The sequence below is a fragment of the Anabrus simplex genome, chromosome 2 (assembly GCF_040414725.1).
Source record: "Anabrus simplex isolate iqAnaSimp1 chromosome 2, ASM4041472v1, whole genome shotgun sequence".
NCBI lineage: Eukaryota > Metazoa > Arthropoda > Insecta > Orthoptera > Tettigoniidae > Anabrus > Anabrus simplex.
Window position 1 is genome coordinate 741,781,199 of NC_090266.1, and position 26,359 is coordinate 741,807,557.

At 37.4% G+C, this 26,359-nt stretch overlaps 1 protein-coding gene across 1 annotated transcript in view; it reads right to left on the reverse strand.

The window, feature by feature from the left end:
- Nucleotides 1–26,359, reverse strand: part of Vps16B (Vacuolar protein sorting 16B) — a 138,745-nt gene that overhangs the window by 70,019 nt on the left and 42,367 nt on the right. Inside the window, exons 5-7 of the mRNA XM_067139420.2 lie at nucleotides 22,846–22,995; nucleotides 10,679–10,815; nucleotides 4,165–4,192 (exon numbers count right to left, since the gene is read on the reverse strand). Of these exons, the coding sequence (XP_066995521.2) occupies nucleotides 4,165–4,192; nucleotides 10,679–10,815; nucleotides 22,846–22,995 (315 nt within the window). The remainder of the gene's footprint in view (nucleotides 1–4,164; nucleotides 4,193–10,678; nucleotides 10,816–22,845; nucleotides 22,996–26,359) is intronic.

The following is a 26,359-nucleotide window of genomic DNA, read 5'->3' on the forward strand; positions in this document are numbered from 1 at the left end:
CAGTTCTCATATTGCAGGTACTCAGCTATGTTTGTTTTTTAAGGAGCTCTTAAAAGAGCTATTTGCAATAAAGTGAGATTGTACCGACAGCGGTGCGATGGGCTTATGCATGGCCATTCGATTAATGAAGCAAATGTTCAAAATGACCACCTGCTTCATTAATGCACATCTGAGCACGGTGGAGGAGAGACATTCTTGCTTGCTGCAACATATGTGGTGGAATCTGCCGGCAGGCTTCCGTGATGAGCCGCCGTAAATGATTCGGGCTCTCAGGCTCCTGCTCATAGACTCTTTCCTTGAAATAACACCAGAGGAAAAAGTCGAGTGGAGTAAGGTCAGGTGATCTAGCCGGCCATGTGACCGGACCCCCTCGTCCAATCCATCGTCCAGGATATGTCCTATGCAAGTGGTTCCGTACTGCCAACGACCAGTGTGGGGGAGCTCCATCCTGCTGGAACCACATCCGTAACCGTGTCATAAGGGGCACATCCTCCAATAAGAGTGGGAGGTACTCACGAAAAAACTCTAGATAGCGTCGTCCCGTGAGGTTTCCTTCGAAGAAATATGGTCCAATTATCTTGTCACCTAGTATCCCGCACCACACGTTGACGCCCCATTGTACCTGAAATCGAGCTCCCCTGATCCAGTGAGGATTTTCAACGCTCCAGTAATGGAAGTTGTGACGATTAACAGTTCCGTTGTTGTGAAATCTGGATTCATCACTAAAGAGAATGTCCATTAAGAAATTCACATCAGCTTCAACTCTTTGTAATATCCATTGTGAAAATTCTATCCGTTTTGGAAAGTCATCTCCGTGAAGTTCCTGGTTCAGCTGTTGATGGAAAGGGTGGAATTTATGGTGGTGCAATATTCGCATTACAGATACATGACTGATGTTCAGTTCATTTCCTATGGCCCGTGAGCTTGTGTGCGGGTTGTATGCAATTGCATTTTGAACAGCTTCGTCGTTATTTCCAGACGTCACTGGAGCATCCCGAACGGGGGGTAATGTATGAAATGACCCCGTTGCACGCAACCGTCTTTCAACACGTCGAAATGTATCTGCAATTGGCAGCCTTCGTCCAGGAAATCGTTCTTGATACAAGCGTCTGGCTTCCTGTGCATTTTACCTTGCTTCTCCATAAAGTAGTACCATATTCACATAATCATCCCATGAATACATAATGTTTGCTTTCGTGCTAACCGTACAGTACGTGCTCACACGTTGCTGCTAGGATTATGATATGCTGTTTCATGTGCCCTACGTATGACGTGTAGACCGCTGTCAGTTGGTCTTCGAGTCGAACGTGCGCAGTTGCTTGGTTGAATGGGTGGGTCAGAATGTTGACAACACGTGCACTGCGCTTCATTCCCTGTAGTCGTTTGCTATATGGAAGTCGCATGTTATTATTCCTTTTGTATGTATGCTTTCTTTGTAAAGGTGGCAAATTACTTTTGAGACTTAAGAACGTTAAATATTTATTACGAATGGCCTTACAAGTATAATATAAAAATAAAATTGAAAAGCTCGTAACTAGATTCGAACTCTAAATGCCTGCTAACATATCGTATGCTCGCTGCGATTGGTGCCATGTAGCCACTGCAGGCGACAAAAAATTGGTCTCGTAGCTCTGTACTAATGGAATTACCTAGGCTATCGCTTCGATACTGATCGTTGATGTTAAAAGTTCTGAACTCGAATGTGCAAACACCACAGTGAACTAAAGAATCGCGTCTCTCTTACGCCCAGATAGTTGCAACCATTTTCTACGCGTTACTTGGTTGAATGAGTCCAGCGTTATGTTTCAGGTGGTATTCAAAATCGGTGCGCATGTAGCGATATTTATGATACCTGTTTATTATAACTTCCGTAGAAGAATATCGGAGACTTCAGAAAGGTCTTCGTAAACGATGCCTAGGCGAATACGAAATGACATTAAAAAATGCATGACTCAAGAATGGTTGGAACCCTTCCTGCTTCAAGTAACCTATCGAGGTACGTCTTCCATACGTAATTCCGCGCAGCTATTTGCAACGTACAAGTGCCATCCTTGTAACTCTGTATTCACGAGGAGAGCGGAAGTTCCCGCTTCGACAAGTTACTGATAAGTTACAGCCTTATGGTCCCGTTTTATGCCGTTTTTGATCGCTCTAACGGTAGTAATTACATGGCGTAAGCTATCACATCTGCTGTACAGCATTTGCGTGCCACAGATTATAAACTACAGTGCAAAACACGTTTCTATCAATTTCGATGTGATGAGACTGTACAAAATGGTGGTGCATTGACATGTCTGTAATTGGTCTTACCCTATCACGTTTTCTATAATACCACGACCGCCCTTTCTATCAAAAGAAAATGGCCTCTTGGACCAATCAGGTGCGCAATTCTCTACCGACAGCTATAGGCGTGTTTATGGTTTGTACAGTATAGTAACATTTCGTAAAAATTAGTAGAGTATTGGACACCGCTCTACATAAAATGATACAGTGTTTTTGAGATGGACCTCACTTACTGCCTCTTGTACCATTTTTCCATTGTGCGGAGAAGTCTACATCGGGTTAACTGCACATAACATTGCTGTAAGGTGTTGCGCAAGATGGGACTAAGAGGCATTTACGTCTTAGCTGGTTGCATATATTCGGGAAAAAATAGGGGCAGCTGTACCACCCGGTATATATGAGCTGTATATCATAGTGTCAGTCATTTGGAAGTAGAGTGAGGCCACAGTTGGTTGGAAGGAGTTGGAAGAAGAGACTTGCCATGAAGTGTTGTAGTCAGATGGATGGAGCCTTGGTCCATGGATAGTCGTATGGAGAGTAAGGCCACAGCTGGTGAGTCAGTCAAATGGAGAAGCAGCAGTTACATGGATACTTAGTCTTCAGTCACCATATGGATTATATGTTCGGAGTGTGTTTCATGCATCTGTTAGGTTGAGTTGTTGTGTCAGTTCGGTGACAGCCGAATATTGAGTCGTCGTTATGCAGATTAACAGTTATCGGTGAATTACTTGTAAAGTTGATTGTCAAGTGTGAACCCAATTTCAAGCCATGCTATATCTCGTCAGTGAAACAAAAAGGATACATCACCGAATTAGACTTGATATACCTATAGGTGATACCAGCTCAAAGGAATACGTCGTAATAACACTCAAAGTGTTCGAGGTACTGTAAAGTGAACCAGTGAGGGATAAATTTCTTGTACAACTTTTAAATGTCTGGTCAATAGGATTTCAAATTTAATGCCTAGTTTCTTTCAGTTGTAATGTCATAGTTTTATATTGTAAATTATCGCAGCAAATCTTGTGATTTAAAGTCAAAATTTAAAGAATATATTTTATCAATATCAAATTTATTTATCGTTCTATTTCAGTGGTTGAATTAGATGACCTAAAATTTAATGGGGAAATCGAACACCAATCACCTTCTCCCAGAACCTATATGATATGTTGTCAAAAGTAAGCTTATTACCTTATACCCTAGAGATATTGAAGACTCTCATTTTATTATTGCTGCATTGAGTTGTAGCTGGTGCCTATCAAATATTGTATGTATAAGTAATCAGGTTAGAAGGAAGTGAGAGTACATAGTCTGACGATTATTTCATTTCATGAATATTTTAATATTTTTTCACTTCAATTCAACTTTAATAATTTTAAATCAATGAGGAGTAAGTCGCTCATGCAATTACGGCAGGATGTGTAGAAGAGAGCTTTTACGTCACTCCGACACAGATAGGTCTTATGGCAATGATGGAATAGGAAAGGGCTAGGAGTGGGAAGGAACCAGCCGTGACCTTAATTAAGGTACAGCCCCAGCATTTGTCTGGTGTGAAAATGTGAAACCACAAAAAACCATCTTCAGGGCTGCTGACAGTGGGGTTCGAACCCACTATCTCCCAAATGCAAGCTCACAGCTGCGTGACCCTTACCGCATGGTTAACTCACTCTGTAGGAGACTGAAGGAAATTTGGAAAATAACCTAAAAGAAGTATAACTTCCAAATTTCTTAGTAACATAACACACTTCTGAGAGTCGGTAGAGGATTATCCAAATAAGCATAATTGCAAAGATTCTAAAGCGGATTAACTTTCCATACAATGAAACTAACTAAAAAAGATTCTAGAAAGCTTTTATAGAAAGTATGTTTTATTTCTGAACTTACAGCAGCATCACGATTTCGTCCCAGGTACCTGAAAGAAATTCAAAACAACGAACTATAAATACTGAAATATGGAATCTAAAAGTTTACAAAATAAAGCGGAAAGTAGCAACATGATATAGGTGTTGATTCCCATAGGGAACCTGCAACATATCAGGTACTAATGAATCAAGAAAAATAAAATGAAATATTTTAAGTGAAGAGGAAGGAATATTTCTTCTTAGTTCATATTTCTTTTCATCAAGGATGAATATGAAATTGATGTTTCTCTCTCTCTCAAGCGAGCTTGTAGTTCTACACGATTGTCAATATTGTGATCATAGCCATGAGTCTTCTAATTTTACATGGAATCCAAACAATAGAGCCATGATGTTTCATCATTTCAAAAATTCCACATGCATTAACCAATATTCAAACAGTGGCTGCCCTGGTGAGAAGCTAGTGGCAATGTCATATGTAGACCTGCTGCTGACTGTGGGCAGCCCTTAAGATGGTATTCTGTAGTTTCCCATTTATGCACAATACATTGATGTGCAAGACCTACAATCTATGGATTAAGTGGAAAAGGTGCAAAATATGCATAAAGCACATATTAAAGGTATTTCAAGAAACTAAGCACCAGTGGAATCCTGGTAAAAGAGTGCAATGCCTACTTGTGAAATATTACCTTGTGTCAATCACAACCCTTCTGACATAATTTGAATTTAAAAAACCATTAATTCTAGTGAATTTGATAAATTCTACTGGCAAATTCTTGTACTGCTAACAGAGAGAAATATAAAGTTTACAATATTCTTCAGAGAATGATTGATAAAGACCATCAAACTGTCTATTGCTACTTACAAACTATTTTCACTCCCACAAACAAAAATGATACTGCAAGATCTTTCTTGGGATATTCAGATATTTTAACCCACAAACACATAGACAACCTTAAACCTGTACTTTGGAGATGGCTGTGAACTGAAGAGGAGAAAAGTTTCACTTAAAAATACTTTTCTAATATGCAAGAACATTCAACAAATAATACAATTATACCAAAAAAATATATTTTTGGACAAAAAATTCAATACAATTATATATTTTCTTTGTTGTTTATGTGTAAGTACCACAAAACAAGGTGACTGCGATCAGGTGGTGAGAATCTGATCATTTACTTATTCTCTTAACAATCGGAAATGGTGTGGCATAGTAACAACTGTTTTTTTTTTCTTTTTCTAGTTGCTTTACGTCGCACCGACACAGATAAGTCTTATGGTGACGATGGGAGTGGGAAGGAAGCGGCCATGGTCTTAATTAAGGTACAGCCCCAGCATTTGCCTGGTGTGGAAGTGGGAAACCACGGAAAACCATCTTCAGGGCTGCCGACAGTGGGGTTCGAATCTACTATCTCCCGAATACTGGATACTGGCCGCACTTAAGCAACTGCAGCTATCGAGCTCGGTAGTAACAACTGTTCCGTAGGTGACCAGTGCTTCGAATTCTGGACGAACTGGTCTACAATAATGGTAAGTTGCAGCCCACGCTAACAACAGTCATCACTGTCAGCAGATAATTCTCATGTGTGCTGCTCTCATATATCAGACAAACAGGAAGAAGCTTCATAACTAGGTACTCCGAGCATTTCAATGCTCAGAAACATAATAAACACTCAGCAATGAGCAATCACATGAAAGAAACTGGGCACAATTTTACCACAATTGAACAGGACCTTCGAATTTTAAAAAGATTTAAAAAAGGTAGACTCATGACCGAATTCGAGAATTTATATATATTTTTGGACAAAAAATTCAATGCTAATAAGAACTTAAATGATGCAATAGACAATAGAAGCCCTTTATATGACCAAATGGTGGCATTGTTTAATAAAGTAAACCTTCAGGACAAAAATTTCTTCAATATTTTCAATACAGTATCAATAAACACTCCTTCCACGTCAACAAACACATCACACCCCCCTTCCCCTCCCAACTTACGTAACTCACCTCCACGGACCAATCTTAAGCCAATAAATGCTTCACGCCCCTCCGCTTCCCCCACTATACACAACTCCCTTCCGTGCGCCAATCAGAAGCCTACAGCCCCGCCCCCTCCAACCCATCCCCTCCGCACAGACGACATACGTACAACACAAGGAGTAAAAACGTTAGCGACCACTAGTATCCTGACAACGATTCACACAACAAGTCAAACGGGCCAGCAACGCCATAGGTAAGCACCAACATCCTCTCTCCATCAACACTTTGACATAACCTTCCCAAGTTTCTTTTATTCTCATCAAAATTTAATACAGTTTTTTTCTTCATTTCCGAACCAACCAATCAACAACATTATTTCAACAGCCCCATCAAACTCCCACAACATTTGTCAATAATATAAAATTTCCAATATCGTTTTAAAAATATATTGTCAATCAGTTATGAAAACAACGGCCATTCAACCTTCGTGTCAAAATCTTATCAACGTAGAGAATAACAGCTAATCATCATCTCTACAAACTTACTCAGATTTACTCAAAATAAATTTAAGCCAACTTTCAACATTATTTCAACAGCCCCATCAAACTCCCACAACATTTGTCAATAATATAAAATTTCCAATATCGTTTTAAAAATATATTGTCAATCAGTTATGAAAACAACGGCCATTCAACCTTCGTGTCAAAATCTTATCAACGTAGAGAATAACAGCTAATCATCATCTCTACAAACTTACTCAGATTTACTCAAAATAAATTTAAGCCAACTTTAAACTTCGTTGTCAACACAATCTCGCTGAACCAATCTATAAATAACCTATGAACTGTTGACCATTAAACATTACGGGCAAATATACGCTGGCGTCAATAACAACTGCCCAGCATTTGGAATGTTTTTCCTTTACATTTTATATTCATTAATGTAATCTATTTCATATTCATTTACTATATATTAACGTGTTATTTTACTTATGCTTCAAACTCTGACTACGGCTTTAAGCCACCAACTGTCACTTATAATCATATGATACCTCCATTTTTAAGTGTACCACCTAAGAACATACTATTTTAATATCATTTAAATGTATTGTATATTTTCAACGAAATTGATTTTAGATGCTTTCCACTATGTATTTAAAATCTAATATTGACTAAGGCTTCAAGCCATCATCCGTACTATTGTACCATCTAATGACGTCCTTTTCATCAAGTAAACTACACATGAGTTCATCATTATATTAGATTTTTAATTGTTTCATGAACATTTTTATAATAGCTGTAGAATGTTTGAAATGTTGCCTGACAAAAGTAATAAGGCTTTGATTAGTGACTGAAGATGCCTCACAGTAAGAGGCAAAACATGTCTCACATTTGAAAAATGTTTTAACATAAATGCCAACATCTTGTATTGTATTGAATAGGTGGAAATAAATTTTTTTAAATATTTTCCTATATACTTTATGAAACTTTCAATACGGACAAAAAATGATTTTCATCACTTGTAATTTGGAATGTTTTCGTTCAATACTGCATGTACTGTACAACTGAAATGATAATTCAATAAATAGAGTACCGTAAAACATGTCATTGTTTTAGTACTAGATTATAGCCTTCCTGTTTGTTTCACTTCATTCTCGAAGTTATTCTGTATTATCCGACATTTTCGGTGATCCGACGTACTCCAGGTCCTGTTTAGGTTGGATAATCGAGACTCTACTGTATAATGGTATCATATGACGTGACCAACATGTATTCCAACATTCCTATCAAAGAGACTATATACGTAATAGAAGAAAATTTAAAGAATCAAGACAGACTAAGTCACATAGAAATTAATGAAACGGTAAACTTATTAACTCTAATATTAGAAAATAATTACTTTACATTCAACGGGAAGTACTACTGTACCAGCAAAACACAGGTTTACCAATGGGGGGTCCACTATCAGGTTTCTTAGCCAATATTTATTTAAATAATCTTGAGAAAACCATCTTGAACACATATCAGAAAGAAATAAAATTATGGGTCCATTTTGTTGACGACATGGTAGTATGTTTAAATGGAGACCTCATTACTCCCGAAACATTTCTGGGTTGTTTGAATTTGCTTGACAGCAACATTAAATTCACTATGGAGAAAGAAATCGATAAAAAGTTAAATTTCTTGAACCTCACATTAACAAAAACCAACAATAGGATAGATTTCGATATTTTAGGAAACCCACACAGGCTATCACCACCATCAATAAAAACTCCAACCACCCAGGAACTCAAACAAGCAGCTTACAACAGCTATATTAATTGATTATTAAAACTTACCCTGAGTAATGAAAACAAACTGAAAGAAATTAGAATAATAAAACAAATTGCTAAAGCAAATGGCTACAACCCAGAAATGATAGACAATCTTATACGTAAGAAGGAAAATGGAGAAAAAAAGAAAAACCACGAGAAAAGAAAGAAAATCCGTGAACGTAATCAATTTGTAACATTTACATATTTTGGAAGTCAAGTTTTTAAAATTGCGAATATATTTAAGAAATTTCAACAGCTATTCGAACCAGAAATAAAATATCAGAACATATATATAATGCACATAGTGTCAATAAAAAAGATATATATACCAATTCGGGAGTATACAGGCTCACTTGTGACGACTGTAAAATGTTTTATATAGGAAGAACTAGGCGAACCTTAAATCAAGGATATCAAGAACATTTCAAGGCAATAAAGTACAACAGATATTCAGCTTTTGCGGAACACATTTACAACAATAACCACAGCTTTCTAGGGATCGAAAAGGGCATGAAGTTAATTTTTAAGGGTAATTATGGATCTGAATTAAATACACGTGAAAACATTGAGATATTTTTGGCGCAGACAAGGGAACCAGATAAAATTTTAAATGAAACAGCCGCAAGCAACATTTTGTTTACAATTTGAGTTGACGTAACACCAGGTGCTTCCAACGAAACCTTGAGGTGACGTAACATCATGTGCTTGCAGCACGGTTCCGTACTTAAAGCTGAACGTTTGTCAGTACTCGACCAACAGCCTGAGCACGAGGAAAAGCTAGCCCTTCCTATGGTATGTCCATACCTTTTACAACAACATTGTAAGTTTATATGTATTATTCTCATACTTTTACACTTTTGTTTTCTTTTCCTTATTTTCACAGTTGATGTCAACAGGGCTACATTTTAAACTCATTTCAACCAATTTTGACGACACACTTATGTGAAATTAAATTTAAAATTTAACACTGATGATGGACCTTAGTGTCCGAAAACCGGTTATGTTTTAATAAAGTGTGTGCTGATACAACTGTATATAATTAATAATAATAATAATAATAATAATAATAATAATAATAATAATAATAATAATAAAATAACTAGATCAGCACTGTTAATAAGAAATGGCTTTGATATTTTATAATGATTAAATAATTTCTTTTTCAATTTCTGGACGCTTGCCGGTTTTTGGTCCCCGAAATGATAAAGTTGTTTTCTTGGTACATTGTAATTCTTCTTTCTGCTTCCGCCATTAGCACATGTGTGATGGTGCTATGGAAAATTCACGAGATGCAGCACGATTGCCGTTATTTTCAGCAAATTCTATTACAGTCAATTTAAATTGTACATCGTAACTACTGTTTTTCTTTCCTATCACGTCACTAACAAACACTTTGCACAACAATTCACACGAAAGAACACAGTTGAAAGCGATTACTGTACGTGTGCGAGTCACAGCTGATAACAAGGGCGAGTTATGGCTAGCAGTCACAGGTGTGTTCTGGCCGTGGGTGCGGAAATGTTGAGTAATCAGTCACTTCCTCCTCTCCTAGCACGGGAAACATTAACTGGAATTTCCAAATTAGTTTCCGATTTCTGTACATTGGCATGAATCACAAAGGTGAGATAAGTCCGTGGTTCGCAACTAGTGGAAACCGTAGATAAAATAGGGGGTGGGATATGCAATTAAATTTTTTCTCCAAATTTTCGTTCTAAAAATCAGGGAGGGGAAATTACACGAGGGAGAAAATTACGTGAGTAAATACGTTAATTCAAATGTTTTGCATAGCACTACTATTAGAATTAAACATGTACTATTTTTACAAATTAAGGCTGTTTTAAAATTTGATACGTTTTTAAAATACTTAACTTAAGAACTCAAAATAGTGGTTGGATTCACACACTGGTAGATTGATTCCATTCTTACATGCAAAATAATTTAGTGATTGAATTCACAGTACCGTGTGAGTTTAAAGTGACCAACAATAAAATTTAAATAATAGGTGAAAATATGAAATACAAATTAAATTTGTGGATCTAACATCATCAAAGTTAAATAGTAAAAATTTCAAATATACATGTAATATTATAGATAGTGTAAGAAATATTACTAAGATGAGATATAACTCAATGACGTGAATGCAACCAACACTGCAAAAAAATTACAATAAATCCCAATAGGTGAAGAATACTCTACGAGTGACTCAGTCTTATTACAAGTGGAAACAGAAATCCAATATACTCACGTTAGCAAGTCTGTGAGCTCATTAAGCTGCATACGAGTATCCAGATATTGAACATAATGGGCTACAGCATCAGGCCTTGTTGACAATAATTTGTAAACCAGAGACTTTTTCAGAGTTTTCACCAAGAATAGGACTACCTGCAGGCAGTAAAATGCCACATTTTTAGAATTTGTCAGAATAATTCTAAAGTTTGGCTTTATTAACTACTATACAATTTGATGGTTTTGGAACTATGAATGGACATAGGAAAATCAAATCAGAGCAGGATTTAAAGGGAGAGAAATTAAAGACCACATTTTGAAACTTGACGTAATATTTCTAAGTATGATGACAACAGAGAATTGCTTCACATCAGACTCTTAATTAATATATTACATTACATACATACATTATTACTATAGACTGTTATGCCTTTCAGCGTTCAGTCTGCAAGCCTCTGAGAATTTATTAAACGTCGCCACAATCCTCGATTTGCAACTAGTGTTGTGGCCTCATTTAGTTCTACACCTCTTATCTTTAAATCGTTAAAAACTGAGTCTAACCATCGTCGTCTTGGTCTCCCTCTGCTTCTCTTACCTTCCATAGCAGAGTCCATTATTCTCCTAGGTAACCTATCCTCCTCCATTCGCCTCACATGACCCCACCACCGAAGCCGGTTTATGCGTACAGCTTCATCCATCGAGTTCATTCCTAAATTAGCCTTTATCTCCTCATTCCAAGTACCTTCCTGCCATTGTTCCCACCTGTTTGTACCAGCAATCATTCTTGCTACTTTCATGTCTGTTACTCTTAACTTATGAATAAGATATCCTGAGTCCACCCAGCTTTCGCTCCCGTAAAGCAAAGTTGGTCTGAAAACAGACCGATGTAAAGATAGTTTCGTCTGGGAGCTGATTTCCTTCTTACAGAATACTGCTGATCACAACTGCGAGCTCACTGCGTTAGCTTTACTACACCTTGATTCAATCTCACTTACTATATTACCATCCTGGGAGAACATACAACCTAAATACTTGAAACTATCGACCTGTTCTAGCTTTGTATCACCAATCTGACAGTCAATTCTGTTGAATTTCTTACCCACTGACATCAATTTAGTCTTCGAGAGGCTAATTTTCATACCATACTCATTGCACCTATTTTCAAGTTCCAAGATATTAGACTGCAGGCTTTCGGCAGAATCTGCTATTAAGACCAAGTCGTCAACATAGGCCAAACTGCTTACTACATTTCCACCTAACTGAATCCCTCCCTGCCATTTTATACCTTTCAGCAGATGATCCATGTAAACTACGAACAGCAAAGGTGAAAGATTACAGCCTTGTCTAACCCCTGTAAGTACCCTGAACCAAGAACTCATTCTACCATCAATTCTCACTGAAGCCCAATTGTCAACATAAATGCCTAATATATTAATTAATTAAATAAATAAAGTATACTTTTTACATGAATATCATATTTTCAAAGATCATAAGTTTTAGTGTCCTACTCCTTCTTCTTTCTTCATCAATTCCCTTTTCCAGATTCTCTCTGGGTAGGGTAGTGTACTAAATCCCTCCACCTTACTCGATCTTTCCACCATTCCTCTTCCAGTAGTTTATTGCAGTCAACTCTTCTATTTGCAATACAGTCCACAATAGAGCTCTCCATCTCATTCTAGGCCATCTCCCAGGCCTCTCTGCAGTCTCTGTATCTATGAATGTTCTCTTTGGTATTCTCTCTCCTGGCATTCTCATCATGTGTCCAAACCATTTTAGCATTGCTATATCACTCTCTTCTTGAAGTTTATGCACTCCCACGCTTCTCCTTATTTCCTCATTTCGTATTCTATCCTGTCTTGTCTTTCCCTGTATGCTTCTCAAGAACCTCATTTCAGCTGCTTGTATCTTACTTTGGTTCCACTTAGTCAACATCCAGGCTGCTGAAGCATAGGTCAGTATAGGTTTATATTAGGACGAGTATAAAACCTTCTTGCATTTCATTGGCACATCTTTGTTCCATACGGTGTCTCACACACTGGTAGAAACTTGCAGACTGCTGTATTCTTAAATCAATTTCTCCATCCAAATTTCCAACTTGTGACATCATGCTGCTCAAATATTTAAAATTTCTCACTACTTCAAGAGAGGTTCATTTCATATTTTTATAATTCCCCTGGATTTCCTGTTACCTCTCGTCATGATCAAAGTCTTGCTTTTTGCAGTACTAATCTTCATTCCAAAATTTATCTCCTCAATCCATAATTCAACTTGGGTCTGTACTTCCTCTGCATTATCTCCCCAAACTACAATGTCATCAGCGAAGAGCATAGACTTTACTCGCTCACCCATCATCTTCTCCTTGATATTATGTAGAATTCTATCCATGACGATAATCAAGACTAAGGGAGACAATACACTTCCATGTCTTAAGCTTGTCTCAACTCTGAACCATTCAGTTTGACCCACTTCGGTTCTAACACAGCTTTTGCAATTTTTATACAATGCTATTACCATCTGCATTGTTTCATTCCCAATCTGTGCCTCTGTCAATGTTTTCCAAACCAAATTCATTGGGACACTGTCATACGCATTTTCAATATCTAGAAACGTTACTACCACGTGCTTTCCATATTCCCAATACCAACATTTGACGCAATGTAAATATTGGGTCAAATGTGGACCTGCCTCTTCTGAATCCATACTGGTTTTCTGCCAATTTTCCCTCTACTCTGTCTCTTATTCATTTATCTAAGAAGTAGTGAAAAATAAAAGTCTTAAAAGTCTTTGGTCGGGTGGTTCTTGAGGTGTTCACGTGAAGGTCATAATTTTTATAGAGCCATAGTTGGATTCCCAGTTCGTTGTGGGACCAGAATGACCTAATAAGAAAATTAAAGCCAAATTAGGTATGAGAAAGATTAAAGGTAAGTGGGGAAAAAGAAGCATAATGTGAGAATATCTTTCAGAACTAACAACAGGAAATCAGAGGTTCGACATAACACCTCCTCATTGAACAAATTTAACATTTCTTCAAAATATGGAGTCTACAGATTCAAATGTAGCAACTGTAGCTCTTCATACGTGGGACAGACCGGGCGCAGTTTTGCTATCAGGTACTTGGAACAGGTTAACGCTTTAAAATATAATAGATCTTCAGTGGTGGGTCAACATATATTTGATTCCAATCACAACTTTACCAATATAAAACAGGGCATAGAAATCCTCAAAATAGTAAATAAAGGTCCTCTTCTTAACAAAATCGAAAATTGCTTTATACATCTTGACCAGTACTTTAACCCTAATTTTAATCTAAACAAAATTTTGGAGAAGCCTAATACTCTTTTCGATTTCCTCATTATCATTTAAAAAAATACCAGGTCTTTAAATCTGAGCTCGATCTTCCACATCGTGCATAGTACCCACCCATGTCGGATACCCCCACTGCCTCACCCCTCTGCCCGCCATAAAACTAATCCCCTGCTTCCCCCTTGTTGTCGAAACTAGTACCATCTATTTGTGACCGACTTGTGATGTAATTTACATCAAAATTATTTTGTATTGAAAAAGGTGGAACCAAAAACATATCTATTTTTACTGTAATCCCAGTTCAATATGGACCATTATGAAATTTTTAACCTTCAATTTTAAAGTTTTTAATAGGAGGAATAGCGTCTCGGAATACAGCCATGTAGCAGTTAATACAAGCTTCGCCTTCATCTTGCAAGTTATAAACTGCCAAATTTAAATTCCATCCTAGCAACACGCCCGACTAGGCGCTAGGCACTATCTGCTCTACCGGGGTCCTTTGCCTGTTAAGAAAAATATAGTTCATATTGATAATGTGGTAAGCAGTGATGGTTATCACGCTTTCGAGATGTATAAACCCGAAGAGTCTGGCGTATTGCTGAGATGGAATTTAAACTTGGCAGTTTATAATTTGCAAGATGAAGGCGAAGTTTGTATTAACTGCTACATGGCTGTATTCCGAGATGCTATTCCTCCCATTAAAAACTTGGCGGATATAGACAATACTGAACCAGGATATAAGTGTTCTACAGCATAGATGTGCTCCTGAAGTGCAGTGAAGTTGCTAAAATTAATGCTAAGTTGGTATTTATTGTTTTATTTACTTATGTATTGAGTCAGTAGTTTACTTGTGTTCACACAAGGATTACCACGAGGATATTTATGCAACTAATTTCATCTTACCCCACATTGAAGGGAACTCTCTTTTAACCCCTTGACATGATCTCCGTACGTCATAAAGACCTTCTTTCCTTCACATGCAGCCGATACCCATATGTGGTACACACCCCTGCAGGCCTAACTTCATTTTGTAATAGTTTCTAAAGTTTTAAAGTTACCAAAACGGAAATGGTATATCATTAAAGCTGAAGATCTCCACCTTCCTTCTATATATCGTCCCTGTTCTGCCAAAACGGGGAATGTTACAATGCTCATCCTATCCATTATTTCCCTTAAGACTGGTCACGACTTCCAGCCATCTTTTGATATGCGGTCCATCAGAACAATTTTCGTTGAGTTCATTTTCCTATGCGCGTGTGTAAAGGAAAATGAACCTTAAATACATCACACACTAGGAGTGGGTAAATGTCATGCAAACATACATTCCTTCAGTACCGTACAGTAAGGTTCATTTTCTTTTACACACGCACATAGGAAAATGGAACTCAACGGAAATTGTTCTGATGGACCGAATATCAATATGTGGCTGGAAGGTGTGACCAGTCTTAAGGGAAATAATGGATAGGAAGAGCATTGTAACATTCGCCGTTTTGGCAGAACAGGGACGATATGAATAAGCCCAAATCAGCGTTTAGTTTTTTTTTCTTGCCACAAAGTGTTAAACAGTCTGATCTCTCTTTGCTTGAGAGCATTCACCAGGATTACCTGATTCAAGAACTGGAAAAAATCCAAAGAAAAGCAGCCTGATTTGTTCTGGGTGATTTCCGACAAAAGAGTAGCGTTACAAAAATGTTGCAAAGTTTGGGCTGGGAAAAATTGAGAGAAAGAAGAAGAGCTGCTCGACTAAGTGGTATGTAATACCAATATAAATGGTCCGTTATTGGACATTATAAATTTTCCAGTCAACTCTTTCCTGGTTGCCAGTGTTTCGCCCCCGTGTGCTAGGCTGGGCTCATCAGTTGGTACCTAGCACACCCACCAAGACGCTGGCCAGTGCATATCGTGGAGGCCACTGTGTAGGCTAGATGTAGCCACCGGCAGTGCCAATGCACCATGAGAGACCCTGTCTCACAATAAAAAATTGATGCCTGCCTGGCCATCAGACGATATAGATGTTGATTCCCATAGAGAACCTGAAATATTTGTTCCGAATGAGTAAATTTACAATATCAATATAAATGGTCCGTTATTGGACGTTATAAATTTTCCAGCCAACTCTTTCCTGGTTGCCAGCGTTTTGCCCCCGTGTGCATTTATATTGGTATTGTAAATTTACTCATTCGGAAACAAATATTTCAGGTTCCCTATGGGAATCAACATCTATATCGTAAGAGGTATGTTCCGAGCTGTCAGCGGAGAGTGGCGTGGAATGACATTAGTAGACGAATAAGTTTGAGTGGCGTTTATAAATGTAGGAAAGATCACAATATGAAGATAAAGTTGGAATTCAAGAGGACAAACTGGGGAAAATTTTCATTTATAAGAAGGGGAGTTAGGGATTGGAATAACTTACCAAGGGAGATGTTCAATAAATTACCAATTTCTTTGAAATCATTTAGGAAAAGGCTTGGAAAACAACAGATAGGGAATCTGCCATCTGGGCGACTGCCCTAAATGCAGATCAGTATTGATTGATTGATTGATAACTCTACGTGAAGTATATTTACCGGTTAAGTTTCGATTCCATTGATCGGGTACGGTTTAGGTATTTCGACATCGAAACCACGCGCAAAACTGAAGGATACTGAATTTGAGTGCGATTTCCATATGAAACTATCTTACCTGTACCCAATTGATCCAGTAATTTTAAATTATTTTGTTATAATTTGAGGTCTTTCTTCCTTTCTAGAAGTTGCATCTGACCACCACGAAAGAACGGCAGAGGCTCTAGTGGGGAAGAACATCAACATCCTCTGTGATGAAACTACAGATAGAATGGGCCGTTGTGTTTTTATCATCATATTCCAAGTCCCAGCCGGATCGAAAAGAGAGCTGCACATTGTTTCTGTGAACTATCTTGATGCAGGAAATGTTACAAACTGCTCTCGTGCTGTTTTAGAAGCTCTGCGCAGTTATAGTGTACCAAATGATGCAGTTAAAGTGTTTGTTAGTGACAGTGCCCCGTACATGGCCCAGTGTTATGAAACATTGTGTGTGGTCGTAGGGGATCATTTAATCCATGTACAGTGCTGGGCACATAAGATCAGCTTGGTTGGCAATAGTTAGGTCGCAGTGATGACAGATTTAAATCATGTGGTTGCGATGGTAATGCCTGCAATTTTGAACACAAGAAAGCGAAAATATAACTATTTACTATTCTTAACATCAAAGTATGGTGCTTCAAAGGAAGAAAAGCTTCTTCCTGCTGCACCTGTCATAACCCGATGGAATAGCTGGTTTCAGGCTGTCTTCTATTTGAGTGCTTACTTTACTGATGTTACATTTTTCAAGATGTCTGACATGAAAGACATCAACAACTACGGTATTAAGTACCTGACTGATCTGAGTGACCGAGAAGTGAATAGGCTTCACTCCCACATCGTTTTTGTCACAGTTCATGCATCTGGATTGCTTGACCTTCTTACTGAACTTGAAGGGTCTCTGTATCCTACCTCTTATCTCCTTGATGCCAGTTTTACCTTCATTTGTGAGGAGAATTTTTCTGCAACAACTAATAATGCTTTGATTAAGCTCACTCCTCTACAGCAGGCTGCATGTAGAGACACATTTGACAAAGCTGCTCATTCTTCACAGTGCAAGCTAGCCACACTGAAAGATAAAGACCCCAACCATAAGCATTTTGTGTCAATTTCTCAAGCTTTGTATCCAAAAAATATAATCTTGAATAACACAGATAAATTAGATGAGCTTGAGAAATTGTTTGGAATAACAGATCTCTCATGAAACGATATCTGGTCTGGTTACTGTTCTCTGAAACATGCAATTCAAACCCAGATGAAAGAAAGTGGAAAATGTGATGTCATGCTTGCATTAACTGCAGTTCAGACAGAGTTCAGCATTTTTGCTAAATACTGTCTTGAGTTGTTGTGGACCCCAATGAACAATGTAGATAGCGAGCGCGTGTTTCCTCATTACAACACAGTGGTGCAATTTGAAGAAAAGCAATGCCGGAGTACTGACAATGCTTTGAACAATGAATTTGTATTGTATGTGAATCAAGGACAACAATTCCACTTCATAAACTTGGAATCATTAAAATTAATAATACCGTGCGATTATTTTAACTTTGTAAATAGATGCTAATTTTGGAAAAAATAGATGCTAATTTTGAAACAAATAGATGCTAATTTTTCAGGTCCCTACCAATAACTTTAAGCGTGATATAGGCTGATGATGCCCACAAAAAGGATGAAACATGTACCTTAAGACTTAAGTATTATGTATAAATTTTAACTACATAAAATAGTGGAATGTATTGTATTGAATAGGTGGTTTTATAAATATTATTATAATATTTGTGAAATGACAATATTATTTGGTATGTACGAATTGATTATAATTACGAGCCACGCTTTTTCGCCTAATGTCGGCATCGTCAGTCTTCGCAGATTCCGCTTCTCCGCACACTGCTTGCTACATGATATTATGGCGTTCCTTAAAATGCCTAATACAAAATAATATAAGATTTCACTCGAACTTAGCAAGTATGACACACACTATAGACACACCGAAGTGAGTGAAAGTGTGGAAAGCTACCCCTGCACGTCCCAGAAGACGCGTTCTATCGTGACTCGGAGAAATTTTGAATTTAAATTACTCTGTAAAATAGTATTTTCTAAAAATGTAAAGGCAGTTTATAATTAAAAGTCTGAATAGTTTTCCGTTTAAATATGACATATAGGGACAGTTTTATTCCATGTGCGGTTGCACAAAACATAACTGTACACCAAACATCAAAAACTGGGTTAGCCAGAAGCGTGTTGCCAACCTTGAAACAAATAAAACCCTCACCCCAATTTCGTATCTCAATTTGTTTAAAAAAAGTATGCAGGGATTATTCGTGTAAATAAGGTATATGAAAACCTTTTCTGCTGGGGCTCATAAAATAACAAGTGCACTGAAAGTTGTGAAAAACACCAAACACCAAATATGAAAACATGAGCCCTGAGGCCAATAAATATATCAAAGTATTATTGCAGATCACACACTTTCTAAACAAATGTTAGTAGAAGCCTTTTATTTCGAAGCAGGGGGTTATTAAACATTATTCTCTGGTCACACCCTTTGACAATGAATTGGAGGTTATACTCGACCATATGCGACTGGCAGAAATGACTTTGGGCACCATTTTGAATCAAACAATACTTCGACCAACCTAAGTGATCAAGTTGAAACTCGAAGGTGCAAGTTCAACATTTGTGACCTCTGCGCACTTCAAGACGCGGACGCCCAGTCCACTTTCTGACGGATTTTAATTTTGTCTTCATTAGTAAGGAATTTCACGACTTTGAAGGGCTGATGTCATACTTCTTAGCCGTTTCTCCTTTCTTTCCTCCTTTCTCCACTTCCCAAAGTATTTTACATTTTTCTTTTAAAGATAACTGCTTTTGCTTCTTTTGAACCATATTGGCAAAAGAGTTAACTGGCACACTAATACACATGTTGCTTCACGAACGAAAGATAAACAATGAATGTGTCATGAGACGTGAATAAACGAAGTTCAGTACTGAGTGTAGAGATGTGAAACCGTAACGTTCGTTGGTTGATTGATTATAAATGTGGCGTTCCTACCCAGCCAATAGCGTTACTTCTTACGTATTGGTTACTTTGAAATCGATATTAAGCTCGACCAATCGCGTACATGTATGGAAAATGGCTACCTGAACCATATCCTGTAAATGAGAATACTGTAATCCAATCTGTGCACCCCTATATTTGAAGATACTTTTATTAATAGAAAATTGGCTTTAATTTGCATTTTATATATAAGAAATTAATCCTACATAATGACGTTCAGTACTGGTACACCAAACTGAATAATTATTTTCTGAAGGAAAAATATGTTAAATATAAGCAAAAAGGCTACATTTTAACACACATTAAATAGGGAAAAGGGAAGGGGCCTAACAATAATTTCGCTATTCTGAACATTTTGTTGAAATGGCATTCGTTATAATGGCATTTTACTGCATTAACCAGCCATTGTGCACCCCTCACCAGTTCGTATGGGTAACATGATAGTATTGTTGAGTATCTTCCTTTGTACTTTTTTGTACAATTTGCTTTACGTAGCACCGACAAAGACAGGTCTTATGGCAACGATGGGACAGGAAAGGGCTAAGTGTGGGAAGGAAGTGACCATGGCTTTAATTAAGGTGTGAAAATGGGAAACCACGGAAAACCATCTTCAGGGTTGCCAACAGCAGGGTTCGAACCCACTATCTCCCGAATGCAAGCTGTCTTCTATTCTCAATGATTACTGTGGGTGGGCTTGCTTTGAATGAGACACAGATGAAGCTTAGTTATTTTTCTGTAACTTGTATTTTCTGTTCGGCGCAAGTTTTCTTGTGCTAATTTTGATCCTGTGTGGATTTTAGTCCCATTACATATGTACTATGGGATGTCTTACGTGCGATTTTGTTTTTGGTTCACTTCTAACTTATTTTTGTATGTTATGGTTATATCTGGAGTTTAATTTTAATCTTATAATTACAAAATTTAATCAGCCTGCCCGGTGGCCATAATTATTAAGACGTCAAGACTATACACCGCGGTTATCCAATTCGAGTCCTGCTGGTGGAAAAAATCTCACCATCACAATGTTCCCCAGCAGGGTAGAAGAGATGGTGGAATACAATTTCTAATCATTGGATTGCCTGCCAAAAGCCTGGAGTTAATTACAAGTTTCTCCACAGTGTTCATATGGAGTGAGGGCATATGACACTGTTGATGGTGATTCGTCCATCAGATGGGGACATTAAGCTCTAAGAAGATCTCTTGGTTCTATTCAACATGAACAGACTAAGTGCTGGCACTAGGTTTCACCCCCTCGCTTCCTACTATCATATATCACGTAATTCATTTCATTTCGTTAACTCCACTGATGAGGATGTCAGGAAGGGCATCTGGTCATAAAAACACGCTACGAAAATTCATGTCACTTCATACCCAACCTGTACAGAAATGGGACAAGGGTTGGACATTCAATTATAAAATTTAAACAATCCTTTTAATTGTTTATCCCTGTGGCATTAATCAGAAATTAAATATTTATGTTGTTATAACTATCCACTTTGTTGATTTATGAAATGATTATCCCATCAATCAACTGTATTTTCTTAGTCAAAGAGGAACATTTCGTTTTCTTGGAGACTGCTAATGCGTAGGTTCTCCTCTTTGATTTTGTAATGGGAATGGGATTTCTAGGATGTCTTTACCCTGGTCTGTGGTAAGTATTTGATGCCGACCTTTACCGGGTCACAACATGAACAGACATAAAACACAACAATTCAGAAGCAACAGCAGTAATATTAATTCCAAAAACCTGTCCACTTCTTGGTCTGATGAGAAAATTTGAATAGTCAATCTCAAAATGGAAACTTTGAATACTGGTATTCCATCCCAAATGGAAATGTCTCATTACCAGGGCTAGAATTTTGGTGACATGTCATCTATTCTTCTTTTTCTTTTTCTTTGCTAGTAGCTTTACGTCACACCGACACAGATAGGTCTTATGGCAAAGATGGGATATGAAAGGCGTAGGAGTTGGAAGGAAGCGGCCGCAGCCTAATTAAGGTACAGCCCCAGCATTTGCCTGGTGTGAAAATGGGATTCGAACCCACTATCTCCCGGATGCAAGCTCACAGATGTCATCTTTTAACTGGTTCACAACATACATTGCTACCTTATACAGATATCGTGATTATAGTTCCCACATTACAGAAAAGCTAATTTATTAAGTCATTTTTTCCATTTTGTATTTTTAGGTGAAAATGAAAACCTACAACTTGTTTTCCAGTCATTGACCGGGTCAGGGATGTAATGAATGAACGATATATAGGCTGTTATTAGAATGGCGTCGCCACTCCCAAGGTGATTTATTAATGAGTGATAAATGCTATGAAATGATAATGGAGAATGTTGCTGGAATGAAAGATGACAGGGAAAACCGGAGTACCCGGAGAAAAACCTGTCCCGCCTCCGCTTTGTCCAGCACAAATCTCACATGGAGTGACTGGGATTTGAACCACGGTATCCAGCGGTGAGAGGCCGACGCGCTGCCGTCTGAGCCACAGAGGCTTGTATTTTTAGGTAATTTTCTAAAATTATACATCATTATTTGGTCATTTTATGGAATTTATTAGATTATGTTATACTTTTTGAGCAATTTTCTTACATGTGTGAGGATTTTAAAGTATTTCTATGTGTGGTATTGCATATTATCACAACTGTAAGTGAAGATGAATACAGAAACTTAATCTTCACAACGCCTTGTCAATCTGAGGACTAAAGAAACTTTGTTCACCACTTACTTCTTGGAAATGTCCACATTCCAGGAGAGACACCTCCAATTGGATAAGTCTTCCTCATGGAAAGTCGAGATTTTCTTCTGAAGACGTGGAGCAAAGTTCTCTGCGAAACGTAAATAATTTGACCTTGTTTTCTTGACACGGCAAAAGCCCAAAAGCTTATTATAATGTCTATGTCATAGACTCTATAATGTAAATATAGGCTATACCAATTTGATTAGTAAATTGATTGTAATATTTCATTTAAAATTAATGTCATATTTTAATATTTTTGGATGATTTCACTGGAATTTTGCAGTCATTTTATAGATCAAATTTAAATATTTTTAGATCAACAAAATCCTGGCCCTGCTCATTACAATGAGTAACTGCAAGCAAGTTTTTTAAATTAAAGTATAAAGCTTGTAACTAGGATCATATGCAATGTCGACAGAAAAAATGTCCACATCGAGTCAGAACAAATAAAGAGATTGTGCACAATAGTTCTACTTACAGCTAAAATTGCATTACCATCTCCAAGTTTTATCGAAGCATCCAAAAGTTCAGTCTTCAGTTCGAGAGATCTATATAACTCTAAGGAGTACGGATGACCAAGGAAAATCTTGGTCAGAGTTGTGTTTACAGGTGGAGGAGTCCAACGATCCTGGAGATAAAATTAAAAGAAATTACATTTCAACATTACAGGATAAGTAAATAACTATACTGTAAAATAACACAGTGAGAACAAAGAATGTTTAAAAAGTGAATAAACTTCTCAAAATCAGAGCAAAAACCCCTACACTCAACTTGATACTTGATTTATTACATTTCATCTTATCATCTTTCATCTAAACGGAACTTTCCCAACTGTCTGGAAAACAGCCAATATTATACCGGTACCTAAGAGTTTAGACCCACAATCACCCTCTGACTATCGCCTGGTGTCCATACTTCCTGCGCTTTCTAAAGCCTTTGAACGTTTAGTATACGAGCAGGTTCTGGAGTACCTAAATAAAAATGCTCTTTTGGACCCTTTGCAGTCTGGATTTAAGAAGGGGCACAGTACCGCAACAGCACTTTTGAAGGTTACTGAAGACATTAGAAATGCTATGGACAAACGACTGCTTACTATACTTATCCTTCTTGACTTCAGTAGCGCCTTTGACACTGTAGACATTCAGACTATGATAGAGAAAATGGAACTGCTAAGTTTTGACCTGGCTGCGCTTAAGTTTCTTAGTTGTTATTTGAGTAACCATCATCAGCGTGTAACAGTAAACGACAACGTCTCTAAACGGAAAATGAAACTTAGTGGTGCCCCACAGGGCAGTATTCTTGGGCCCTTACTTTTCTGTATTTATATCAATGACATACCAACTGTGACAGGAACTAACACACACCACCTCTATGCTGACGATATTCAAATTTATCGACACTGCAAGACTTCAGACTTAGATGAAACAAAACAAGATATTATCAATGACCTCCGACAACTCAGTATATATGCACAACAAAATTCTCTTATACTAAACTCCACAAAATCTCAGGCAATCATAATTGTAACACAAAAGTTACTGAATTGCTCAAACAATATTGCAATCCCGCCTATCCTACTGCATGGTAACATTATTCCCTACAGTAAAACAGTTAAAAATCTCGGCATAATTATAAATGGAACACTTGATTGGTCTGATCACACGAAAATCACCTGTAAAAAGATTTTTGGAGTGCTTCACCCTCTTAAACGGCAAAGGGATGTATTTCCATTTGAGCTTAAGGCTAAACTAATACAGACACTGGTTCTCCCTATTCTTGATTATTGTGACGTTGTTCTAGTTGATATGACAAGAGAAGAAACACTTAAACTTCAACGAGCACTGAATTCCCGCCTGCGATTTATTTACAACATCGGGTACGATGTTCATATTTCCCCGTACTATATGGCTCTCTCACGACTGAAGCCTGATAAACGTCAGCAACTACACATTTTAATGATGGTGTTTAGAGTACTAGCTGAAAGTCAGCCACTGTATATTTCTTCTAAATTCACCTTTTTATCATCATTTCACAACTTATATACACGTTACAGATCCTCACTTCCTATTCCAGTGCACCGCACAAATAAAATTAATAAATCGTTTGTAGTGAGCGGCGCCAGATTATGGAATTCCCCGCCAGCTCAAGTCAGAAAAACTAGCTCTTTACAAAGATTTAAGGTCACCTGCCAAGACTACCTGCTGAGGACAGCTAACTGAATGGCTGAAGTATGAATGTGGGCACGCCTGAGGATTAGTCATTATTAAGAGTTTTTACTATTAATTAGTTTTATTATTAACTTAGTAATGTATTTAAATTTGTTCTCAATTCTATTAATTTTTTGTTTGGTTTTAACTATTTTAAATATCTCAGTATTTTATTTATGATTTTGATTAGTATGGCGTTAAGTGGAAGAGAGGGCCTCGAGCCCTAACTTCGCCACTGAAAAAAAAGGCATTAATAAATAAATAAATAAATAAATAAATAAATAAATAAATAAGGAATAAATTGACCTTTTCAACACATCAAGTACATAATAATAATATTACCGGTACATCACTAATAATATTTACTTGATGTATTGTATTGAAAAGATGGACTCTCTTGTCAATTTATATCTTATAATTGCACTTTAATAAGGAACAAAAACAAAATTTATAGCTTATAATTTCATCTTATACTCAAGAGCCTACAATTAGTGCCTTGAGTTATGGCAATGCTAATTAATTAATTAATTAATGTTCTTCTGACTAGAAAATAGAAACCAAGTCCTATTTCATTTTGTCTAACAGCATCAAGTCAGTTAACTTGAAGTTCTGTTATAAATACAATTTTTACAATTTGCTTTACGTTGCACTGACACAGATTGTGTAAGGAATAATTTTCATTTTTTGCCTATATTGATGGATGTAACTCACTTTCAACAATGTTACTTTGTAACTTGATGTTGTATTCCATCCAATCAATAAATATATTTTATACGAATAGGACTAGTTTCGAACGTATGACTGTCATCTTCAGCTATTCATTTAAACAAGTTAAACTAAAAATAAGGATACAATCATTAAATGAAATGGGGTTTGTAAACCCTGAGCTAAATGTATAAATATATTGTAAAACACTTTAGTCCAAATTAAAATTCTTGAATTTTCACTTGATAGCCATCTTCTGAAATGAATGAATTTGAATTTCATGTGGCTATTTCTAGCTGAATGCAGTCCTTGTAAAGCAGACCCTCCGATGAGGGTGAGCGGCATCTGACATGTGTAGGTAACTGCGTGTTATTGTGGTGGAGGATAGTGTTATGTGTTGTGTGTGAGTTGCAGGCACGTTGGGGACAGCACAAACACCCAGCCCTCGGGCCACTGGAATTAACCAATGAAGGTTAAAATCCCCGACCCGGCCGAAAATCAAACCCGGGACCCTCTGAACTGAAGGCCAGTATGCTGACCATTCAGCCAACGAGTCGGACATCTTCTGAAATAATGAGAATAGACATGATATGGGCTTTTGGGCTTATGCCATGTCAAAAAAAAAAAAAAAAGTTGAAAATCTTTACATTTCACAGAGAACTTTGCTGTGTGTCTTGGGAAGAAAATCTTGACTGTTCCTGAGGAAGTCTTCTACAATAATGGGGTTTGAATTTAATATTGTTTTATCATCGGAACTGTAGTGGTACGCTCGTTCGTCACCAAGTGGCTCACTGTATGCTGGCACTGGCAAAGCACTCCATGCAGGAGGTAACGACAACATTAAGATGTGAGAGAGAGAGAGAGAGAGAGAGAGAAGGCGGGGACGGACATCAGACAAATCAGGGACGAATGTGGTAAAAGAAATAAATAGAAACCAATAAAATAAAATGCAACGAAAGACACCAGGATAGAACAGAACAGAGCAGAAGAATGAAAAGGAAGTATGTGGGAAAAAACACAGGATGATGCGAGATGGTGTGAGAGGTGGGGGCATAACCGGTGTACACACATTATGACATT